Genomic DNA, 24,896 nt, shown 5'->3' with positions numbered 1-24,896 from the left:
TGGGCTGCCAACAAAATGTGGTGGGCGCCGCCCAGAGTGTCCCAGATGCTGCAGCCCAAGAGAACATGCAGGAGTCCCAAGCCAGGTCAGGCTAACAGTTCAGAACAGGAACAGGCAGGCTTAGTGGTTGACAGTCAAAACAGTTCAGGTTCAGAAAATCAGAAACATTAAGGAACTCTTAAAACACTCTGACCACTGGATAGAGAGAACATGATAATCTGGCGATGATGACTGGGAGCAAGCATCTTAAATAGAGGCAGGAGCAGGTGGATCAGATGAGCAGGGATTGGAAACCAGGAAGAGTTAGACAGGAGAATGAAATGAATAATTCAGCCAGTCATCAGCTCCAAAATCATGACAGCTTAGTTGCTGTAACACAGCCAGTGCATTTTTTCATTTATCCCAAACAAACCGTTTTTGTAAAAAATTAGAGTTTAAACTATAATAGAAATAAATACAATTTACCAATGATTTTGAAACTAATTACATTCATGAGCTCTCACTAATTGTATGTTCAAAATGTTTGAGACCATAGAAAGATGTATTCAACACGCTTTAATTAAGGCCAGGTTTTTATGTAGTTATGAACTCAATGCCATTTCACTCACTATCCGTGGGAACCCAGTAGAAACCGGGCTGCTGTACACAGGCGCCAACCGGTCTGCTGATCATCATCAGAAAGCCATTAGAACTGTGTGGAGCAAGGACAGAACTACTCAGGGAGCTGGCTTTTTAACCAGCACCCCTCTGCTTGCGAGATAAACTTCTGCACCTTATGCCAATGATGCTTTGCTTTTTGTATGTGAAAGACTATATTACCTTTTTTTTAACCATATACTTTAAGCTTGCTATAAAAAAGTCTTTAAAGTTCACATGTCCAGGTGTTTTTCCAGAGTAGCTGTTATGAATCTCCAAATAGAAATATCCAGATCTATCATCTCCAGGACAACAAGTTCTGTGCTTATCATATCATATGAACTTGTGCTACGCGATACTTGCATCTGCAGCCTTGTCAATTTATGTAGTTACATTAAAATAAAGGGAACAATTTGAAATCTCTAAATGTTTCAACTTCAAGAACTAAAACACACACAGTTAAAATAGATTTAACTGTCTTAAACAATAAAGCTTATACGTGTGTTTCAGTTGAAGAACTGTGGTTAATTTAATTGGGTGTGCATTTTACAGGCATTTAAATGTTTGGGGGGATTTTATGTTTGGAAAAGTCAACATGACCCCACATCTGAACTCACTGAATACTTGTTGACTAAGCCTAAAAGTGTGGTCCAAAAATGTCTGACTCTTCCTATTCTGCCAAAGGGGAGAGAGCAAATATTCAGCCTAGAACCTTTTTTATGGCTACGCAAATGTGTGTGGTGAAAGAGAAGTGTTCTGAAGAAACATTCACATTTATTTCTTTGGAGACAACAAAGACTGACAGAAACTCAGAGGTTAGAAAGTCTCCTTTAAACATTTTATTTCTTACTTTACCGCACCCTTCAATCTTTACATCAGAGATTATGACATACCTCATTTAAAAAAAGAGCAATGTGCTAATGTCAAATTTCCCCATTACAAAATGTGCCTCCAAATAGAAAAGATCAAAACAAAAGACAACATCCAATCATATCAAAAACAACAAATGACAAAAAGAACAGCGAAGAGCTGGATTGTTTGGCAGCGACTGTCTAACTTGCCAGGATTTGATCCACTGGGAGTGACAGATGAGTGTGCGTTTGGCACCATCATTGGTCCATGAGTTGCAGTGAGACTCCTGCCAGGTGGCAGAGGGAGACGTACATCGCAGTGTGACAAACAAGTTGACACTATTCCCTGGGAGGAGACTATAAGATGAGGGAGGACCCTTCTGTACCTGCTTTCACCCCTCTGCACCAATCGCCAATGCCCTTTCTTTTCTTCTAACACACAAAAACCAAGAGGAAAATAAACTTGAAAAATATTCAATTTCAATTATGCAATAGGTGACATAATGATGTGTTCATATTGTGTGAATTAAATACAATTGTAAATGTTTCTCATCACGCAGTGTAAAGCATCAATGAAAGAAATCTTTAGATATCTTGATTTTTTCACTAAAGGTAAAAGAATTGTCACAAAACAATCAGCCATTTTGTTTCGTCTTTCCCAATAAAGACATTTACAGAATGAAAATAGATCTCTGCATTTAAACATGTGACTCTCTGGGTTTTGGGAAAAGAGCGACAGCGAGTTCTCCTTTCTCTAACGGAGGTTAAACGTTTGGCTTCATGGGTCATCCTGTGCGCCGTTACTTTAAGCAGAGGGACTCTTGGATGCAGGTGGGAGAGTGTCCATTGATATTCATGGTTTACCTGATGGTGGGTGTGGTTGTTAGACGCAAGTGGTCTGGCTTTGTGGGAAGGGGGGGCTTAATGGCGCGGCCCGGGTTGTCAACACTGAAGTTTTTCTTAAGAAGAGCCACCCGGCTGAAACGCGCTGCATTCAGTGATTTCCCAGCCTCCGCTGACTCAGCCCTCCGAAATTTTTCCAGAGCACTGGTTTCTGAAAAACAAAAGGTTTGATCAACTTTAGAAAAGAAAAAACAATGCCCAATGCTGTTGTCTCCCTGTAATAAAGAAGATTATGTAAAATGCGAAATGTTAAATGTGAACCACAAGACAATCTTGCTGATGTGAAGTAACAGGATATTAACACACCATAATATTTATTAACAAAGGTCTTTCTCACAAACTGCTGCTGTTGAAGGGCAACTTATTATATTGAGTCCTGGATATAAAAGGTAAGGCAAGGCATGTTACCTTAGCAACGTTCACACCCAAGGCATTCTAAATTATTTTATGGAAAATCAAATGAAAAATTTGTGATCTTTAAGCTTTAAAGCATCTTATTAGAAGAATAATATGTTAAATTGATATTCAATCTCCATTCCAAGGCTTTAACTGATAGGACAAAGAGTTTATTAGAGTAAATGTGATCCAAAGCTCCAATAAAAAACAGACTATCAGCAGCTTTTAAACAAATATGCTTTTAAAAAAGCTGAGATACTCTAATACTGCTCTAATCTGATTATATATATATATATATATATATATATATATATATATATATATATATATATATATATATATATATATATTGCCCAGGTTGGATAGGAAACCATTTATTCTTGTAGTATTTAAAAAATATATAGTAAACTCACTTATAACAGATTTTATCCAGTTAAAATGTATATTTACATTTTTTACATATTGCATTTAAAATCAGATCAAGGGCCTCTTGCTTGGTCTGTGGTATTTGTAAACAATCAGTCAAATTTGCACTGATTTGCTTTAGCAGGATTGAAAAAAAAACAATGACTGTTGACTGATGGTTTGGCATTAAAGAATGAATAAATATTTGAAAATACATATAGAGGAGAATCTGTCATGCTGTGGGCCTGTTCGTCTTCGAAAGACCTGAGAAACATTGTTATAAGAAATGGCTTTATGAAATCTTAAAAAAAAGGAATGTGTGAATGTTTTTTTTTTTTTTTTTTATAAAAGGTAGACATTGCACATATAATATTTTGTAGATTTATTTGCAAGAGTATTATGACTGATAAAAGGCTACCAGAAGCGCCTTCTTGAACTTGAAACAGTCGTCATTAGGCCAAACCATCACAGAAAGACAAAACTGAGGTTGCAGAGCTTAGGCCTTCATCTCATTGAAAAGTGTGGTGAGCAAAGGAGAAATGAACTTAAGGACTCAACAACATCTAGATATATGGTTAATATGTCTGTGTGCTTCAACAGTAAAAAAAAAAATTGAGTGCTTTTCTGTCGGCAGAACGCAAGCTTCACATAATCCGTCCAACATGTTGGACTCTAATCTATACCTAACCAAGAGAAGGTGTAGAAATATCTGGAACAGATTTCCTAACTCTTCATATACTGTAGACAGTTCATATCGGTCAGTTTAACAAAAAGAAATGCCGAATAATAAAACCAATACATAGTTTTAGCCAGTTTCGTAAAAAGCAAGACTCCAGCTCAACAACTGCTACCATTACCCTTCCCCAGATGCCATCTCTCTATATTCCTTCTCTTTTTTCACTCTTTTTTTTCCTTCCTTCCATTTCCTTCATCCAGCCGTGGGTGAGCAGAGGTCATCCTCGCTGGAAGTGTAGCAGGGAGACAGCTGGGGCGTAGATTGTGTGTGCGTGATCGCCACGGTGCCATGTTTTGGAAGAGGGCTGTAATTGAGGGAGGAATGGAGGGAACGGGAGTAACGAACGATAGGGGAGGGAGGGCCGCAGGGACGGCAATGGAGGAGAGAGCAGACAGACGCTGCTCAGACACCAGAAGGCTTGAGGAGCCACATATTTTTAGCGTCGTCCCCTGGGGGACAGAGATATGTGAGAGTACCCGAGTGCGTATGCGCTCTCTCTCTCTCTCTCTCTCTCTTTCTCTCTTTCTCAATCACACACACACACAAAGTTAAAACATGCACACACTGACACACATGCCACATATCGTTCAGGTTCGTGCATGCTCTCTCACACACAAACACACACCCCTGCTGCTCCCGGATTCAGTCATGCATGCCGCCATCTCTGACTAATACCACGCCACTGCACACGCACAGAGGTGGTTGTTAAAGCCCAAACACACACACACACACACACACCTGGGGGGCAGGAAACCTTTAAGGCGCTTGACATCTTGCAGGCAAGAAAGGAGGAAACCTGAAGTAGATTTTAAGCCTGTTTATTCTTATTTACTTTCCTCTTCCCTGGTTTGGCCCCCTCTCCCTGCGGTGACACCTCATCCCTCCATACCTTCCTCCTCATCTTCCTCCCCGCATGTCCTGCCCTGCCTTCCTCTGCCCCCTGACCCGCGGTTCCTGCGTTAATGTCCTCTTGCTGCGCTGCGTGGGCTTGCCTCTGATTGTCTCGTTGTGTTGTGCGGTCACCACGGAAACCTTGGATAGGTTCCAGCAATTGAGGCAGACACACACACACACACACACACACGTTCGTGGTCAGAGTTTTCTGAGCTTGGAGCCTTGGTGCAGGTCTGAGCGGAATGCTTAATGGAAAGACGGAGAGATCGAAAAAGGGAGGAAAGAGAAGTTGGACTGGTGATCTGGGCATTCAGTGTGAAATAGATGGCAAAAGACCAACACCTCCCCTCAGGTAGCCTGACTAACCTGTCCCAACACAACCAAAAAATGCTGCAACTCCACCCTTTTATGCCTGAAACCCCCCGTGGGCAGCTGCACCCAGACCTCTGCTCATGGAAACGGTTTGAGGCTACCTATAAATCCATAAAATACGACCAATCGGTTTTCAGCTGAGATTTATCTTCTGTTTGAGGTTTTAAAGGTTGCTCATCATCTTTCAGGCCAGTGTGTAAGCTGTACAGGGGACACCAGGAGGACGGGCAAACTAGCAGAAAAAATCAAAAGCTAATCTATCTCTTTAAAGATCTCTGCATCTCCGGCTTGAAAAGAGGAGGAGCTGAGTGGGTTGGGTTGGGGTGGGGGGGGCGGGATGGGGCAGGAGCAGGGCATAGGGCAGAATTCCTGAGCAGCACATCTGTAGACTGAGGGGCAGGGAGGAGGAGGAAGAGGAGTGTGTGTGTTTGTGTGTAGAGGCTCTGGCTCCTGTGTGTGGGGGGGGAGGGGGGTCTGGGGCCCCTGTCACTTATGGGCTCCGACTAAGCGTCACCCTGGGCTAGAGTTGGAAAGCGGCGCTGGAATGCCTGTCCTCTCCTCTCAAGGTGAAGACAGGGACAAGCGAAACCAGTGGACAGAGGAGGAGCGGCTTTTTAAACACAAACGTGCCTGAAAATTTACGGCCCCTGAAGGATGCTCCTGGAGCAAAAATAAAACGGCTGCAAAAACTAAAAAGTGCACATCTTGGCTGTTTTTTTGTGCTTCAGAACAAGTTGAGGCAATGTTTTGTTTGACAAAAGTTTCAGCCTCTAAAGAGTTTTAGCGATGCATCTGATGGATCTGAGCAAAACGACAGTAAAGGAGCAAATCAGAGATGCTTTTCCTCTTTCCACTACTTTACAGTAACTATCATGTTTTTACAATGTAATGAGTAGATCATGAGAACAAAAAGGGAATCTTATCTAAAGGTTTAGTGGGCCTTCTTTCTATCAACAAGACTTAAAACAGACACATTGTTTTCTTTTAATGTTTGGAGCAGGAAAAAAAAGATGTTTTTATATATTTCTCTCATTTATCAAGCATTAAATATCTTCATTCGCATTATTTATTTAGCCAAGAGTCTGCAACATTCTTTTTCTTCTTTCCTCCATCCAAGTTATTCTGTTTTTCCTCTGATAGTTACTCATACTCTATTGTCTTTTTCTTTTTTTTATAGTAATGACGGAAGCTTCACGACTGCTGCTTGACCAAAACACCCCTTATGTCCAGTTCCAGTCACTGTCTGTCAATGCGCATCTCCTGTCCGTGCTAACAGGGATTCTTCTCAGTACATTCATTCAAATGAAAACAGCTGAGCCTCCGTTTGCCTCGTCCTCCTGAGGGACGAGTTTCCTACAATTGCCAAGGTTAGACCCAGCGTCTAAAGTCACGATCTGTTGATCCAGGATGGTTCCAGGCCACCAGAACGCCAGCCAGCACACTACAACAGCTGTTTCTTTTCTCTTACCCAGGGCCCTGTGATACACGCTGCTCTAGAATCACAATCTTATTACCAGATCCTTCATGTTTCCACATTTTATCAGAGATTATTCTTTGTTTTTCCAGCTTCTTTTCAAATGTCCTAATTGCTTCCTTAAACAATTAGATGGAGATAGTGGAGAAAATGTAAAGATGGAGAAATATATATATATATATATATATAGATTCTAGGACAACAGCAATGAAAAGCTGAAAATGGAAAATTATTTAGAAACCTTAACAGGAGCTAAACATATTAGGGTTGTTACTCTGTTTTTCATGTTTTTTTTTTTTGTTTTTTTTTTTTCCTGGTGTTTAGTATTATCTAACCAATGAAAATAAAAATAACAACAAACAATAAATAAATAAAAAAGGTTTACATCAAAATATAAGTTCTAAGCCTAGTCCAAATGATGCTAATTTCATTATTAAAGTTCATGAGACTAATCATATCCTCTGGTTGACAACACCATGAGCAAACCTTGGTTTTGGGATTCTTGAGGGATTCAGAGGCACACTGAAATGTAACATTTTGTCCCCTCTAAAGTACTAAGATTTGGTTTTTGCAACATTTTTCAAGATTTTCAAGAAAGAAAAAAAACATCAATACTCGCTAATCAACCTGATTTATAAATTTCAAACTCTTTAGAAATGACCTGAATTTGGACAAACAAGTGAAGCAGCACAGGAAATAATGTTGCTGCAGGAAGAGCATTTCTCCAGCAGAGGGAGCTTGTGAGAAAGATACTTTCTCCTTTACTTTCCTCCTGCAATATCAAACTTCTCCGCTGGATGGTGCTAATGTCACCCTTACGCAATAAATGATTTTGTAACAGAGGGTCTGTTTAGACTGAATAGTTTCCCTTTAATGTTTAAATAGAGAGTATAATACATATATATTTTTTGTTAATAGGATTGTATGAATCTATTAGAATTATATTATTCAATCAATTACCATTCTTCTATAAAAACAGTAACTAAAGGGAAGTCTGTTTATGCTTTTTTGTCTGATGCTTATTTTAACCCACTAAAGTCAAAAAACTGTTTTACACTGACAGATTAAATAACTATAAACCTCTTATTTCAGGCTTTCAGTAGAAGACACGTTTCCTCTCATCAGTGCTTCCCCTAAACAAGAATCTAGGGAGGGAACCAAAGACCCAGGTGTTTAGCAAGGGCCAAATCCCAGGCTCATAAGCCTTTGTGGCAGGCCCCTGTTTTTTCTGCCAGTCCACACAGATTCCAGCAGGCTGAGGCACTGTTTGGCGAGCATGCGGGGGCTCAGGGAAATAAATCGCTCCTCCGTACTGCCGTGCAGAGAAACGTGCTTCTAGTGTGAACTTTGCTCAGTCTTGTTCTGCTCGGCCATTATTTCTTTTACGGGTAACAAAAACAAAAGAAAAAAAATTTTCCCCCTCAAAAGTGGCTTAGATCTTTGTCCATGGCAAGTAATTTGTCAAGTTACAACCACAAACTTGTATGTACAAAGTAGTGTGTAATTTAAGGGAAAATTGACACAATAAAATCCAGTTAAGTTTTCAAAATGAAGGAAAATGTGATGCAAATAAATACAAATCTGAAGCCATGGGAAGGCCTGATGGTAGTTACCAGAAACAGAGACCAAAGCTGAACGATGTGGCTACCCTGAGTTTGGTTTGAGTTGCGTATTTGTTAGGCTGTGTACCAAGATTTTAAACATTTATGTGGATCTGGTATTTGTACCAGATCCCCAAAATAAGTACAGTAAGAAATGTACAGAAAGAAAACAGAAATCACTGTGCTTCTCATCACATTTTATCTTTTTTTTGGCATTAATAGCCTTTATTTAAAAGTAGGCTGACAGGAAATGGGATTGTGTCAAATATTAACGGGCTGGGTCTTTAATTCTTGCTTGGCGCATCAAGGACTAAGGTGTTTGCACGTTTTCCCCCAGGGCATGTGCCCCTACCTCTCATCATATTTAAATGTCAGATTGAAACCACTCTGAAAGAAATGTGCATTTGTTTTAGTTTACCTATTCCAGATGGGAATTGTTCAGGGTTTTAGTCTGTGTGGCTTTAACTGAATACACTGTTGCTGCGATGTAACACGGAGGTGACAGCATCATGCTATGGGGATGCTAGTCTTTAGGAGGAGGAGGAAGCTTATCAGAGTTGTTATCTCACACATGATTTAGAAATTTAGAACACAGACGCTTTACCTCCAATCTGACTGATTTGGAGCCATTTCACTGGCAGATGTGGAAATGTGTATAATATATTTCAATTTTGAAATAAAAAGCTAAATGTTGTCAGTGGGAAAATGCAAATCAGAGATTCATTACCCAAAGTAATCAGAGGCTGGAAAACAGGTTAATCCATTTCTAAAACCTAAAAGGAGTGCTGGAAAATGTAAAAGATGCACAGAAGCTGCCGGCGGGATGAACAGTTATAAACTGGAGCTAGGGTGATGTTCGCCTGTACCAAGGCAAAGAATTCTGGGTTTTTGTCAGAGTAAAAGTTTCCCTGGTTAGCTTGTAAAAAGCTTGCATTGCTTAATTCATTTCAAAACAACTATATCGAAGGCAGCATACTGGCATGAGCTTGCCTATTTATATACGTGATAAAAACAGGGCTCTTGTTTGTGTTTTATATTCACTCCCCTGCTTTCATAAAAGCTATCGGACATAAGTTCCTTCAAAGCCTAAATGACCGTTAGTATTCCTTCTCTGTATGTGAGAAACCTGGGCTTTAACTTGGATCTGTGTGTTGCTGCCTTGAAATAAATTTACAGAGCTGTTGCAGACAAAAGCAGGGCCCTTGTTTTTGCCTCAAAGTTTGTCCAAATTTTGTTTCCACTGGCTGACATTTCCAGCTAGTATAATTATAGTTGGCGTTAGAGTCCTGCAACGGGTCGGGTACCCGCGGGTCCCCAATGGGTCACCCGCTAAAATGCTCTTTTGCGGGTGTATAATACGTAAATAAAAATAAACGGGTCAGGCGGATATTTTTTTAGTGCGGGCGGGTAGTTGGTGATTTTTTTTTTTATGCGTGTGTGTTGGTATGGACATCAGAAATGTTATATTAATCAGGCACTGGGGTCACCCTTGTTGTAGCTTAAAGCCCTGCCGGCAGTATGGGCTTCCCTCCAAAAAGGCCACAGTCAGTGCATACACGTCTGCTGCAGTGTTAATGGCGCTGTTCTGCAGCGCAGCGTACTATAGCCTATTACTTGATGTGTTAACGGGTCGGGTTGCGGGTTAAAGGTACACTATGCAACCGGTGTTGATTTTCCAGCGAGGCTCCCCCCAGAGGGCGAAAGTAAAAGTGCACTGTCGTAAATATGCTCAGCTGTTCTCCTGGTTTCTCCGTCAAGCCAGGCGCGGTTGTTTTGAGCTTAGCAGCGAATGACTAATGCTGCGTTCACACTGGACGTAGCTGGCGCGACAAAAGCAGCGAGTTTACATGCAAAGTCAATGGTTGACGCGCGTCAAGGCGCAGCAAAAGGTCCCGCGGTGCGGTGCTGCGCCTGCTGCTCAGCTGAAGCAGCGCGTCGGGTGCGTTTAACGCAGGGAGAGAGACACAGCGCTGATGATCACTCCTTTTAAACAGTTTATTGACGCCTAAATTAACTTAAAATGCAGAAATCTGCCGGCAGAATATGCAGTTTGGATTATTTAGATGAAAAACACCTACCAGCTGCCGCGGTGAACCGCTGCTGATGAAGGGATCCATACTGTCGGCGCATCCCTGGTATGTGGGGGTCTGAGCGGCTCCGACAGAAAAAATATTGAAGGCAGGATAATAATCTGAATGAACTGACTGCACTGATTAAGTTTTCAGGTGTAGTTTCTCACTTAACACATATTAAAACTACTTTATTCCCATTGATCACAGCAAATATAGCTGCAAGGCAGAGAAAGGATAGTGAAGCTCCGCCCAACGCGCCTCAGACACACTTTTGCACCGCGCAGCCAGAGCAGCAAAGCTGCTTCAGCCGCGCGTCAGAACTAACTGGTACAAGCAGCAAAAAGGAAGCAGCAGACGCGATTTTGCTGCTTTTGCTGCGTGAACGTGGCATAACTGCACAAAGATTGCCACTGTGCTAGCAACGAGAATGCTTTTAACTGGGGGCGTGTAGCAGTTCTCGCCGTAAAGCAAGACTGACTCTCACGAGACTTCTGAGCCTGTGGGTGCGGGTCGGTGCTCCTGCAATTGCAAGTGCAGTATTTCCCCCACAGACCACCAGGGCGGCCGAGAATACCTTTGTTCAACCTGAAATGACTCATTTAATCATCCAAAACGTTATGGAACACATTAATTAACTGAAAAATGTTGCATAGTGTCCCTTTAAATATCAACGGGTCGGGTCGGGTTCGGATTTGAATTGAAGATATCCGCGGGTGACGGGTCGGGTTCGGTAGTCATCCTAACGGGTTCGGGCGGGTGCGGGTTGGTAAAACTCGACCCGTGCAGGACTCTAGTTGGCGTCACTTAAATTACAGCAAAAAGGTGGTTATCTATGGTTTTGTCATAATGAACGTGTCACATTTCTTTGCTTTTCATGCATTATCTGAACGTGCACAGCAGGTATTATGGAGGGGATTCACAGTCTGGGTTAAAACAGTCCCTCCTTAAATGGATTTTGACATTTACCTTAATCTCCAATGCCATGCTCACTCACCTTTACCAGTCGTCAAGTCTTGGGCTTTCTGGGGCTCCTCGGAACATGGGCTACGTTTAGATGTGGATGCTGATGCAGAGTCTAATTGGACAGTGCCCATGGTGGAGGATGATGGTGTAGAGGCTGCTGGCTTTAGATTTCCTATGCCGGGCCTCGTGTTGATACAACCCGGTGTGGAGCTAGCGGAAGCAGGTCCCATTATGTCTCTTGCGGAAAGCCTGGAGCACATGGGGGCCTGGGAGACAGATTTCTCCTTGGTTGGACTGGGCGCCTTCTCCTGGGGCTGCAGAGCGAGCAGCGACATAAAAGAGGACCAGAGAGGGAGATCAGTGTTGACAACCAATTCACATGCAGTGGAAATACTGTCATGCGTGATTAAATCACATGATCAATTATTCACAAAATTACAGTCATTCAATGACAGCTCTGTATGTCCTGAAACGCACATGTACACACACACAGCTATAAGCACTGATTAGAAGTTTACGGATGTGTGGGAAGAAAATTATAAGGTTTCTTGAAAAAGAAGCCGCCTTGCTAATCTTTCTTCCTGATCTTACGCCTTCTTAATCAACTGCTTGATGCTCTCCGCCTGCAGCATCAAGACACAGACCCTGACAAAAATCAGCTGCAGAAAAACAAGGACTTTCCTTCCTCCAGGAACAAACCATCCATCCATCTGAACAAACCAAATCACTGAATTATCTATTGATTGCTTTTTAAATAGAAAAGTCATATGAGGAAGTAAGAACAGATTAAAATTTGAGGGAGAGATGTTTCCTTCTGTGGCAAAAAGAAGGGTTAAAAAAAAAAAAGAACAAACTCGCATGCCCAAATCTCTGGGGACTACTCTACAATCCCATCCATCTGCGACTGACGCATTCTCCTTCTCTGGCGTTTTAATTCCCTGATCAAGTTCATCATCCATCTGTTCTGGGGCAGTTCAGAAACACTGTCTATCCTCTGTCATTCAGCCGTTTGAGCTCACAGCACGTCACCTAAACACAACACACACCATTAACAAACTCGTAAACAGGGAAACAGAAAGAAAAGTTTGCTGAGATAGGAAGCATGCTCCCCAGACAAGACGAGTCTGGAAAGATAATGCAGCCTGTGGGAGGACAGTTGAATACAGCTGCCCCAGCTGCCCTGGAGTGAGCTATGAGGGGTGGGGCACTTTAAACCAGACTGAACACAGAGAAGAGGAATTGCTGCGAGAAAGACGATCTGGTTAGAGGCATGGAGGAAGGGAACAACTGGCCCTTACAGACGTTTCCTGTTACACAGGAAAGGGGACCTGAGAGCTACATTTATAAAAGGACTGTTACATTGTCAATAGGAATATATGTGCACTGAACATTTCAAACCAAGCTTGTCTTTGCTACATTAAACATCTATGATGAGCTACATGACATATTCTGAAAACAAAAGGAAACAGGAAAAAAAAGGTGATTTGATTTATAATGGAGTGCTCCCTGCTGATGAAAGTGAATGCTTCACCACCTGACACCTGTGGGTCTAATCTCTGCATGAGCTTCAGGCTTCCAGTGAGAGCTGATAAATGGAGCGTTTAAATGTTTGCAGTTGCTTCAACTCACCAGCAGAGGGCGTAAAGTGCTGGTTTCCTCACATTTCTCCTGTTTGAAGAGACAGGAGCATTGTTAGCTGTTGTAAAAGGTTGAACTTTAAAGGTGAAGCAGCTTTCAGGTATATATTCTTCTAAGTAAAAATTAACAAATTAGAGGAAGAAAAGAGCAGAGCTTAAAAACGCAGAAGGATTTGAGGTATCAGGAGGCAGGATGTGTGAAAACCAGACAGCGCATGAATTGCTCCCATTTCTGCTTTAGCTCAGAGCACCATCAGGCCAGATGAGACCATCCACCCTAGATAACTACAGCTTAGTGTGTGCAAGGTTCCCATGACAACATAGCAAATCTCTTTTCAGGCTGCGTAGAAAAAAGGGAGTAGTCTCATCACTATTACTACAAAAATCAAAACATAATGAAAATATAAACAACCCAGAAATAAACCACACATTAGATGATCTTTATGATAAAAAGGGACTTGTCTTTGAAGAATACATCTTATATTTAGTATAGTATATACTAAATATAAGATGTATTCTTATATTCTTATATTTTATAAAATTATATTTTTCAGCCAACAGTAAGGGATAATATATTTTATATTATCCCCTTACAGATATCTTCCATTTTTTTTGGTAACACTCCAATGTTACCCAAAAAATGGAGGATATCTGTAAGGGGATGATAAATGCAGTAAAACAGCAGAGATTGTTTCACATCTTCAAAAAAAAAGAAAAAAAAAAGAAACCCATCTCCTAGGGTTGATCTGTTCCTTTTTAAAAATGAAATAAAGGTTGATTTAATTTGTCTTCTTTCACAAGAAAAAAAAATCCATCAACATTTTTAGTACATTACTGTTGTACTGCATAGAATTACTAAAAAACATATTTAGTACTAATAGGAGAAAAGACCAAATTCAGCCACATTCCAGCTAAAAAACAAAGAGCCTCTGATTTGTTCCCTCTCATGGAAACTGGTCTATAAGTCCTCTAAGTGCACGTCAGAAACTCCAAAGTCAACTGAAAAAGGGTTTTTGGACCAAAGTCAGGCTACACTGCGCATCACCATTAAGAAGTCTTCAGCAAGATCATGACGGCAACAATATACATAGCCAAATCCTGGATGAATCCTGGATGATAATCTAGTTTGGCAAGAGTACTGCATTTCCTTTTACAGCAACACCTCATCCAATAAAGCAACTTAAGACACAAAAGGTTCAAAGACAAAAAAAAGTGAGTGGTAGATGAGTCAAATCAAATCCCAGATTACAATTCAATAAAAAATAGTAATTTTACGCCTTGTGAGCTTTGTGAAGATGAACTGCTGAACGCCAGCTTAGCTAGCTGCTATATATATATATATATATATATATATATATATATATATATATATATATATATATATATATATATATATATATGCACCAAAGAACATTTTAGATATGTCAAACATTCTCTTTAAAAACATGTTCTGAGGCATAATTATCGATTTGCCTAAAGTTGTTCTTTACTAAACATTTAAGCTTTTAAAAAATAGAAAAGATATCCAAATGCATTGCATCTGAAAAAATAAAAATGGCTTTCAATTTTCTAAATCAAAGTGGTTCTAACCATTTTTTATGTTTTAAAAATCTCCACCAAAGAACATAACCTCATGTTAAAATAAACCATCTATTTGAGGACCTCATCTTGATAGTGTTTGTTTAGTCCTTTTACAGTATTAAAAGAATTTTTGCATCAATCCAATAAGGACACATACACATTATTGTACGCCGTCGCCATCTGCTGGCAGCAGTTAGTCATACATCAACCTGGCAGCTTATGAGGCTTTAGTTTTTGCTTCTGTGAACACCTAAGTCCATATTGCTTTTCGAGTTCAACTTGTGTCTTATCCCTCTTAGCATCCAAAACTTTTTTTTGCACATTTTGACACTTGAACCAGAAGTTTTTCCCCTTTCTTTTCACTCCTACTGTGGGGAAATGCTGACTTGCCTTGCTCCATTTTTTCTTTGTTTACTCCTTTTTAAAAAGGAGCTAAAAAAGCTTTACTGATTAAGATAAACCGCAGGAACTACACCCAAGGTCAATATATTAAAGTAAGAGGATGAAATCTTGGTAGAACAATAAAAAAACATTTGATAAACTTATGAATTTATTCTATAGGAATTTGGGAAGTTCTGCATGGTGAAGCAGTTTGTTGCTCTGTTTTATGGATGGATGGGATGGATGGATGGATGGATGGATGGATGGATGGATGGATGGATGGATGGATGGATGGATGGATGGATGTTATGACCATGATATCCCACCATTTTTACAAGCAAATTATTAATAAGATTCTCCTTAGTGAACAAACAAAGAACCAGCCACCTTTGAATTTATGGAGACTGCAGGTTGCGTTTTCTGAGGGACGCTCTGACACACACTTTTGACATCCTGTGTGATTGTTGGGCTCTTCAAGATAGTTTGGTGGCTGCAAAAAAAACCCAAAAAACATTTGCTTTAAATATGGAAAATAAAGCTGATGTGGTTTAAGTTTTTCAAACTATTCACCCACTATCATGTAAAACAGGTATATTTTATTGACGGAAGGTGATTACCGCAAATTGTTCTGAAGACTTGGTGTCTTCTTGTCTCCAAATCCAGAGTTGATGAATTTGGAAGTCAGTTCATCAACTTCTCCAATCACAAGGACTGAAACATCTCCGTCCCGGCCAAGCATCCAGCTCACGCTCTTACTGTTGGCTGTACAAAAAAAATAAAAATAATGAAACAAAACAAAAAAAATTTAGAGCATCCTAAGACTTTGTTAAATTATAATCAAGTAAATAGATTTTAATGTAAAATGCATTAATAAGCTTGTTTGATTCTGACAAAAAGTTTCTTCATATAACCATCAGGATCAATAGAGCCATTACTGTTATCTCGTCATTTTAATTGGGTGAGGGTTTTATTATTTATTTTATTTTATTTTTTTTTTTTTACACAGTTTTGACCCTCCTTTGATTTTTGTTTTGTTTTTATCACTAACAAAGTTTTTTTTTTCTGATAATAAGAAACATTTAAAATATATTAATCTTATGAATTTCTTAACTGGTGTGTGAGTTAGATTAATATAACATATGAATAAAAAAATAACACATTTACCCAGTAGGAAAAACAGGTGAAGGGAGATTTAACATTTTGTTTTTTCTCTTCTGTCTTTTTATTTTTTCCTCCACCCTCTTTAGTAATAACTTTAGAAGTTATTAAATTAGAGAAGGAGCAAATCTGACCCAAAACTGGTATCTGACCTATTTTGTAGTTTGTTGATGGGAAATTAGAATAAAGTCAACAATCTGTCTGGTGATTCACATAAACTGCAGCTAAAGAGCTGCAAAGAGATTATAGCCAGAAAGGTCTTGCTACCTGCATGAATAATAAAATATTAAAGAGTAAACCAATTATCTTTAAGTACACAATTTTTCTTTTTACTTTGTAGCAGGATAAAGTTAAACCATAGCCTAAAGCCTGCACTCTGCTGCTTAGACTGACTTTCTTTTGGTTTGTTTTTGTTGAAGAATCTATGTGGTTTAACTATATTTATACAATCCTTAATGCTCTAGTAAAAGTGTTCTGAACAACAGTGGTGGTATTTGCAGAAATGTAGATATGAGGATCTAATCAGAAGGAAAAAAATCTGGGTCTGACCTGTGCTATATTTAACATCAAGAATCTTGATTATCGTTATGGGAACATCTGAAAGATCTTGCTTAATGCAGACAGACATAAAAACACATAAAAAAGAAAAGAAACCATACAGGACATTTCTAAAAGGAAAATACCCCGAGAAGAAGATTACAAAACATTGTAAATTTAACTTTTAACTCAAAAAATAAAAAATAGAAGCATTTTAGGTAGATATGGTCCTTCAAAAAAAAAAAAAAAGGGAAAAAAAAGGATATGTACATTAAAACGCAGACTTATATATTTCCAGTAAAAGCACCATGTGCAAAAGCAGTCAGTAGTTCATGCAATGGGACCGTGGTCCATAGGAGGGTCGGCACAGGGTTTATGGGATTTTGTTTGTGTGGGTTTGGTTTTATCTTTTTTTTTATGTTGTAACATTATAAAGATTTTTTTATGATATACTAATGATAACTTTTTATTCAATTTTTAACATGTTCACCTAAATTCTTCCCAGTTGGTGTAAAGCAATCATTCTTTCAAGGCCACGATGGGTCAGAAGGAATTATTGTACGACTTTAAGGATGATTAAACTTATAGTCATTAATCTCCTACAGCCTGAAGTCAGGACTAAATGACTAAATAAGGAAGTAAGGAAGAAATGAAAGAAGCTAGGAAATGAAAAATATATGCTTTTCTTTCCTGTCACATTTTTTCAAACCTGGAAAATACTGAAACAAATTCCAGACTTTTCCAGATTGTGCAAGAACCTTGACTTTAACTTTTACGATTTTGGTTTTAAAATATTTGGGAAATTTCCTGCCAAATGGTTTCTAGATAAATGGATGTCTAAACAGTTCTGAATGGTCATTGCTCAGCTTAATCTTTAAAATGGAACAGCAGAGTATCTGATAAATATCTCAGTTTAAAAGGCTGATAGGAATAGAATATATAAAGTATATAAATAGATGTTTGGTCCAAGGCGACACGGCACAGCTGTGTGACTGAGGAATGTCACAGTAGGTTTATACACCATGTAAACAAATCCCAGAAGCTACAAAAAAAACAACCAAACAACCTGATCACACTGGTTTTCCCTCCCCTCACTTATGACCCGCTGGAAACAAACCAACTTCCAAACCCAAGAAATACTGACAGACAGCCTCTCTTTATTTGTCTTTGTGAGTTTTAGAAGCACAATGGATTTGCATCCGAACAAACAAGTGTCACTGCCCTGTGACTGTGAGAGTCAAGAATTCAATTTACTCAGAAAACAGTGCTGACACAGTCCCAGGGTGAAAAGCTGGCTTGGTTGAACTCGTATATATTCAAGGTGAGCTGGTTGCACCAGTCTGCCCCGTTGATCACATTCCAGCCACGCATTCCAGGATGATGGTGGAAAACACAGCCGGCGCAAACAAAAGCAACAGCATCAACGTCAGGTGCATGACAGCTAAATTTGACCACAGGGGCGGTACGTTTAATTCAACCTACCAGGTTTCAACATCCAGTAAGAAGAAAGTACAATACTATCATAATGTAAAAATGAGAAGTTCAGTTTTCCCCCTTTTTTTTTAAAGGCAGAGGAAGTTTATCTATATAGCACATTTCAGTATAGAATAGAATAGAATAGAATAGAATAGAAAATCCTTTTATTGTCCCAGTATTGGGAAATGCTGGTGTTTCAGCAGCAAAACGATTATAGAAAAAAAAAACTGTCACACAAATGTGGACCTTAGAAAAGTGTATGAGAATAAATAGTGAAGAGTTAAAAATTAACAAATGAAATACTCCATCACTCTACTTTACTGTAGAGTGTTTCAACAATATAAATACTATGCACCTGGAGAATAAATAACCAATATCCAGCTAAGGACTTTTTTACATTAATGGATATTTGAAAATAGCAGCAACATCAGAGATGTTGCGAAATGACAGCAGCATGTTATCTAACTGACTAAGGTAAAACTTTGCAAAAATCAGCATGAATGTAACAAGTTGTTGAGGTTGTTGGGAACTGTGGTTGTTATAGAGTCTCACAGCTGCTGGGAGGAAGGATCTGTGATAACGCTCCCTGGTGCATTTAGGGTGCAGCAAGACAATTCAAACTGCTGTACATGAGAAAAACGGGAAGGGTACATTACAGTTGCATAAAGGCAACTAAAATCATTAAAGAAAATTAAAAAGGCAAACCTTTAAATAAGAAATTATATAAAAAATTTTAAATGATTAGGAAAACAATAAAAGTTAGACTGGAAATTTAACTAATGATGTTTAGATAGCTCAGTCAAAGGACGGTCTTAGCAAATTTTCTAGGAGTATATTCCAGATTAGTGGAGCATAAACACTGCTTCTCGCACAGTGGTTCTATGTATTCAGAGCAGACTTGTTTTAGAAGACCTTAAGCCTGGCGTACACTGTGCGATTTTTAGGGGAGAATTTCCAGTTGTGCGAGTATTTTTCGATTGGCCCGACTTTCAGCCTGATCGTGCATCTGGATCCATGTAATGTACAGGGGGTTACGAGCGGCGATCAGCCTCTCACGACCGCCTCCTGATCATTAATCATGAGTTCGGGAGAAAATCAAACATGTTAAATTTTTTCCCGACCATCATGGGCAAATCGCTCAGTGCGCATGCGCAAACAAGCTGGCACAAACAACTAAACCCTGCGTTTAGTCGTACAGAGTGAGCAGAAGATGCGTGCGACTGAAAAAAAAAAAAATCGCACAGTGTACGCCGGGCTGAAGAGGTCTGAGCGGTTGATCCATTAGCACTTCTGTGATGCTTGTTGGGGCTATGCTGTTCAGTGGTTTATAAACTAACAGAAGTATATTAAAGTCTATTCTATAACACAAAGGAAGCCATTGCAAGGACTTTAGGGATGAAGTGCTCCAGTTTCTTAGTTTTAGTGAGGATGCAGGCAGCAGCATTCTGGATCAGCTGTGGCTATCTGATCCACTTTTTAGGAAAACCTGTGCTGACACCATTAAAGTAATCCTTTTTAAAGAAAAACATGTAAATTTGTTAATTGTTTATATTGTCAGATAAGACTTTCAGATATGTTGTTTGATGTGCATGTCAGCAGAGTGCTTACAGAAACACAACTAATCCACAGAAAACAGCATGAAGTCAGATTCACCACAAAGATCCTGTGATCAAATGAGCCTCGATACTAAACATGGGCGTCAGAAAGCAGAAAACACGTTTGTGGTGAGACTTCCTGCTTTGCTCTGCGCTAATTGTTTAAAGGATTTCGTTTTGACTCACTTCCTATACCCCCCCAAAGTTTCTTCTATGAGAAGGAAGAGGAAAGGAAAAGCAACAAGTGTGGAAGAGTTGCTACCGTGTGATCTCAGAATGCTGCGGCCCTGCGAGCTGCTAAGGACAGCTGCTTCAGTCATTTAGACAAAGAAAGGCCAGTGTTCCCTCAACCTCAACAGTTGTTGATAAGAATAGGAAGCAATTTGCTTTTAAGTATCTACTTCTGTCATACCCTTTTGTTTTCTGTGTGTGAAAAAAGCCTAAAAGGGCATTTTAGTTGGTAGGTTATTACCCAACACATTCTCACACCAATGACGACAAAACAGTGGATTGACCACATTCTGTAACGCAGCTTCCTAAGTTTCTGGCTTTACAGTTTCTTATGATATAGGAGGAGGTTACTATTTAGAGTGCATGAGTTGTTCCCCTTAGCAAACATTCTTTTCCTTTACTGTATCCTTTCAATGTTTTCAGCTAGCATCTGTTTCCTGTAAGGTTAAAAAAAAAAAAGATGCTTCTTAGAATGCATGGTTCTGCTTACTGCTTACAAAACAATCTGAAAGAAAATCTACAGTCTTTTACAAAGTTTTTCAAACCTGTTCATATATTTCCCAACTTCACATCACACACTTAAACCCTAATGTATTTCATTGGGACCTTTATATGAAACAGAACAATGCAAAAGTAGGGAACAGTTGTGATCCTTGACAGGGAAGATAATATGTATTCAATGACTATTTTTATCTCATCTGAGGGAATATAAGATTTATACTCTAGATGGAATTTCAGACATGCTCCAAAAGACATTAACATTCAGAGAATCTGATTCTAAAAAGTACTCAGAACAAATACATTCAGAAATGTTCACATTTTTGCCATCAAGGCATTCACCCTGAATAACGGTGGTCCCGCATGATCAGTCTGTCAATGCTTTCTGTGTCCAGGCAGGGAGAGGTTTCCTGTGCTGGATCACATTAAGCTGCAGGCTATAATCCTGCTGGTGCCTTTCCATCAATTCCTTGAAGTTTCTGCTTTGCAACCCTTGCTCCTAAATACGCTCCAATTAACACATAAGGGACAATTTAAATTAAGATTCTACAGCTGTTTAAACATAACTGGCTGTATGACTGAGCTATTTTGATTGGACAGGAAACACGGTAACAATCTGTACACTGACCTTCAATCAGATAAAACATTTGCATCAGATAATATATTTACAGGAATGCAAGCATTTTTAAGATACTTATTTCTATTGCTGTAAAAACACTGCGTATTTACAGCTTTTCAATGTTGGAATATTTTAGATTAAAATGCCAACGGTAGTTTATTAATCATTAATCAGCAGAGCTTGTTTAGAACCTGAGGTATCCATCCAGCTTCCTGTTTAAACTCGGCATGTTTGCAAACAGCTGCTAACAGGATGAGGTGAACAAGAGCTAAAGCAGCAGCAGCAGAACACACAGCTTAGGAGATCTGTCACAACCAGCGCACACATGCCTCACCAATCCCCTTCTGGAGCTTGGCGAGTCTGGGAGGTGATTTGCAGGACACTTTGCATACATCTGACATAAAATACCTTAAAATGGAACTCTTCTAAAGAGAAAAGAAGCGTTTAATGTGACTTTCTGCACACTTGAAAACCCTGAGGCTTCTATACCTTGCTGTATCTCCTTCAACACAACAAGTAGCAAAGCACAGCCTTAAATAGAAGCCCAGTCAATGTTTAGAGTGGATTTAGATTTCTACGTTGCTAATAATTCACTAGATGTAGTAGAGTTTAAAAAAACCCCTGCAGACCTACAGCCAAACCATGCAAACTACTATTTATCTAAGACCAAATCATTCAACTGTAGAGGTTATCAAGTCTGAACGAACTTGTGCCAAAAAGGAGGAAGGTAGGATATTGTTCTGCCTGCCTTTATGGGACATTCCTCTACAAACATCCAACAATTGTGCTTTGATTAAACAATTGTATGAAAAGAAGAGAAGTTGTAAAGATCTGTGCAAAATGATAAGCCGCTTTAATTAATCAATTCTTTTAACTGGAATAAAAACCAGCACAGATATTGGAGAAACTAGAGAAGCAACATCCTATCAGATCCAGTAGCAGCCATTAACAAGGAAAACTGACAGTTTTATAAATCAGGTCTACATTTAGCTGTAAAAGTAACAATTAAAAGACACAAATGTAAGGCAAAGCTATCAGCAGACAAAACAAGCAAAAACAGTAGTGTCCAATTGGTGAATAAAGTTGCTGAAGAAGCGACATTTTGAAAATGCTCTTCTGTTCTAATGAAGAAAAGGTGCAACATGTCCAAGCACCAATGAAAGCAGCTGTAGTTGTTAAACAGGCTGCCTTCCTAAGTAGGAAGTAGTTTTGAAATGGAAATTCTACCAAACAATGAACCCAAATACATCAGTGAGACGGCAGCTTTCTGGTTCTAGACCAACAAGATTAACGTCATAGAGAGGACAGGCCCATCCTCTGGTCCTAATGCAATAAGAAAACAACTAAAAGGTGACATTAAAATGCTATTTTAAGGAGAACTCAAGGATTACAGAGGAATGAAATTCCTAAAGCCTCAACATTTTATCAAATAAAAGTTAATAAGAAGGATAGTGGGCTTATATAATAAAAATAGCATGTATCTGACTGGCTGCTGAGGTTACCTTTTCTTGGTTTTGTTCGCTTGTCGCCTCCTTCCATCTCCAGCTTCTCCTCCCGCTCCTTCCAGCGCCGCACCTGCTCCTGCCGCATCTTCAGGAAAAGCGTTTTCTTCTGCTCCTCGTTCAGAGCTTCCAGGACATCGGGGTCGATGTACATGTCGTTTAGAATCTGCTGCAGCATTTTGGCGGTGGAGTGGTTTGGTAACTTGATGAAACTGGTAGAAGTAGGAAAAGTCTCAGGGAGCAGCTGGAGGTGGATGTTTTACCGTACTGGTTTATGGTCTCATGCTGTTAGATTCTTGCCTTCTAACCCTACCAACGAACCGCACAAAGTTTTCTGGGTGAATCAGAACACATGCATATCCTCTCACAGATATAAACAAACACACACATTCAAAACCCTGTTTCCTTTGTGACTGGTGCTCCCAACCCTGATGAGATGTTATATTTCTTTAAATTTGAAGCCCATCTTTGGGAAAATCTGTAAAAAAAAAAAAACAAAAAAAACCACAGACATTGTTTAAGCAATGATGATGTTCCTCCTTGGTGACATGCAGTCATACATATTTATATATTTAAAAAAAAACTATTTTATCGTGCAAACTTTTTCATCTTTCTTTCTTAAATTCTCACCCATTTTTTTTTTATCTTGCTCTTCCTTTCAAGAACAAGGAAGAACCAAAAACCTGTTTCTAACGTGACAGAGGAGTCAAGAATGGGAGGAGTTTTCAGAGGAATGGGACCAATTCTGTCATCAGCTGCCGACCTCTCTTCTTCCCCTCCCCAACACACATCCCCTCCATAAAAACATGTTCCTGTCTCCCTACAAGCTCAGCACAAAAGTGGCTCCATTTTAGCCTGATCGGAGTCAGCTGTTGGGCATAAAGAGCCTGACTATATCTTTAGAGCATGTGAGTCAGTTTCTCCAGCAGTGGGAGGGAAACCGACTCCTCTGGTTTCAGCAATAATAAGTTAAACAATGGCTCCCACCAGCAGTAGCAGCGCTTGGAGGGAAAGAGCTTTAAGAAAGACTGACACATTGATGGTACACAGACTGCTACACACTGGAAAAGGGGGTTGGAGTCACAGAGGAAACCCAGGGGGAAGAAAAGAAAACAGGGCATGCGAAGGAGGATTAGAGAGTGATAAAAAACAGAAGGTAAAAAAAGGGAAGAATTTGCTGATGTACTCACAGTGGGATGTAGAGAGCTGCCGCTCCACAACAGTGTGCTAACTGAGCTGAGAGTCAGAGAGCCTGTGGGACCTCCTCGTCTTTGTGTGTGTGTGTCTGGGTTGATGACATCACAGCATTCCATGCTTCTCACTCCCCACTGACTCTCTCTCTCTCACACACACGCACACACAGCTCAAATAAGAATACTGACATTCAGGAAGCCGATATCTCATTTAATGCATAACTTAAAAAGAAGCTTAATGATTGCAGCTTAGTGCTAACATCTGGAAATAACCCAGATGTTAACCTAAATATAGCTCACCAATGTCAGCTAAAGCAATAGAATAATTCCTATTTAAATTTTTACACATCACCTCATGTGATTGTGGGGGGTGCAGAAAAATTATCAGTTTATTTAAAAAGTACACAAAAACAATAAAAAAAAAAATAAAAAAAAAACATATAGGAATAAGATTTAATGAAATCTGAAAATATCCTAAATAAATGATCAGTTTACAATATTTTGTCCAAAAGAAATCAGTGTTTTTAACTACATTGAAATATGTGTGCAATTTGGATTACGTAATTTCAGTTATGGCATTTTAAAAAGTTGTAAGATGACTTTTACGTAATTAGATACTTTAGAGAAAAATAAGTGACATAATTACTTGGAATTTTGGCACCATACTGCAAGTAAATATGAATCATATTCAATTCAGTTTATTTATATAGTGCCAATTCACAACACATATAATCTCAAGGCACTTTACACTTCACCAGATCATAGAGTAAAATTTAGTACAGAAATATATTAAGATGTTTTCTTTATGTTTGCAGACCATTTAAGATTCAAACGTCAGAAAAGCGGCAGCTCTTTAACATGGCTCCTGCAAGCTGAAAATACTCATTTGAGAGCTGGCTTTATTTTTTGTTAAATGGCGCCATCTAGTGGCTGTCAAGAAAATAATCCTTCAATAAATGACGTCTTTGTCAGAGCCTTGCACAGAGTTTAGCAGCAAGTTAAAGCAAATTCCTCTTTTAATTAAAAGCGACACTAAAACAGATTCGTCTGTAGATTTTGTGCTCCTAGAGCGCAAATAAACATCTACCCGTCCCGTTTCACCGTAAGAATCTGTTGCGTAGCGTCAGTTTTAGAGGGAATCTCGATTATAGTTTGCCTTACTCCTGCTCTCCACCCTCCTTTCTT

At 39.3% G+C, this 24,896-nt stretch overlaps 1 protein-coding gene across 2 annotated transcripts; it reads right to left on the bottom strand.

Annotated features, from left to right (window-relative positions):
• Positions 1–1,452: 1,452 nt before the first annotated feature.
• Positions 1,453–23,863, bottom strand: zgc:100829 (uncharacterized protein LOC445149 homolog). Of its 2 annotated transcripts, XM_038273987.1 has the most exons (8): positions 23,709–23,862; positions 22,907–22,996; positions 22,519–22,730; positions 15,520–15,664; positions 15,290–15,392; positions 12,933–12,971; positions 11,335–11,617; positions 1,453–2,541 (listed from the first exon to the last, which is right to left on the bottom strand). In XM_038273987.1, exons 3-8 carry the CDS (start codon positions 22,694–22,696, stop codon positions 2,348–2,350), a joined length of 942 nt encoding a protein of 313 aa, XP_038129915.1. In that variant the 5' UTR covers positions 22,697–22,730; positions 22,907–22,996; positions 23,709–23,862; the 3' UTR covers positions 1,453–2,347. The 2 variants fall into 2 exon arrangements, with proteins under 2 accessions (XP_038129915.1, XP_038129916.1); XM_038273988.1 differs by lacking the exon at positions 12,933–12,971 and having other exon boundaries at positions 22,519–22,996; positions 23,709–23,863.
• Between the last annotated feature and the right edge of the window lie 1,033 nt (positions 23,864–24,896).

This window comes from Cyprinodon tularosa, unplaced genomic scaffold (genome assembly GCF_016077235.1).
Source record: "Cyprinodon tularosa strain WSP-4 unplaced genomic scaffold, ASM1607723v1 ctg9, whole genome shotgun sequence".
NCBI lineage: Eukaryota > Metazoa > Chordata > Actinopteri > Cyprinodontiformes > Cyprinodontidae > Cyprinodon > Cyprinodon tularosa.
This window is presented reverse-complemented; position numbering and strand designations above follow the sequence as displayed.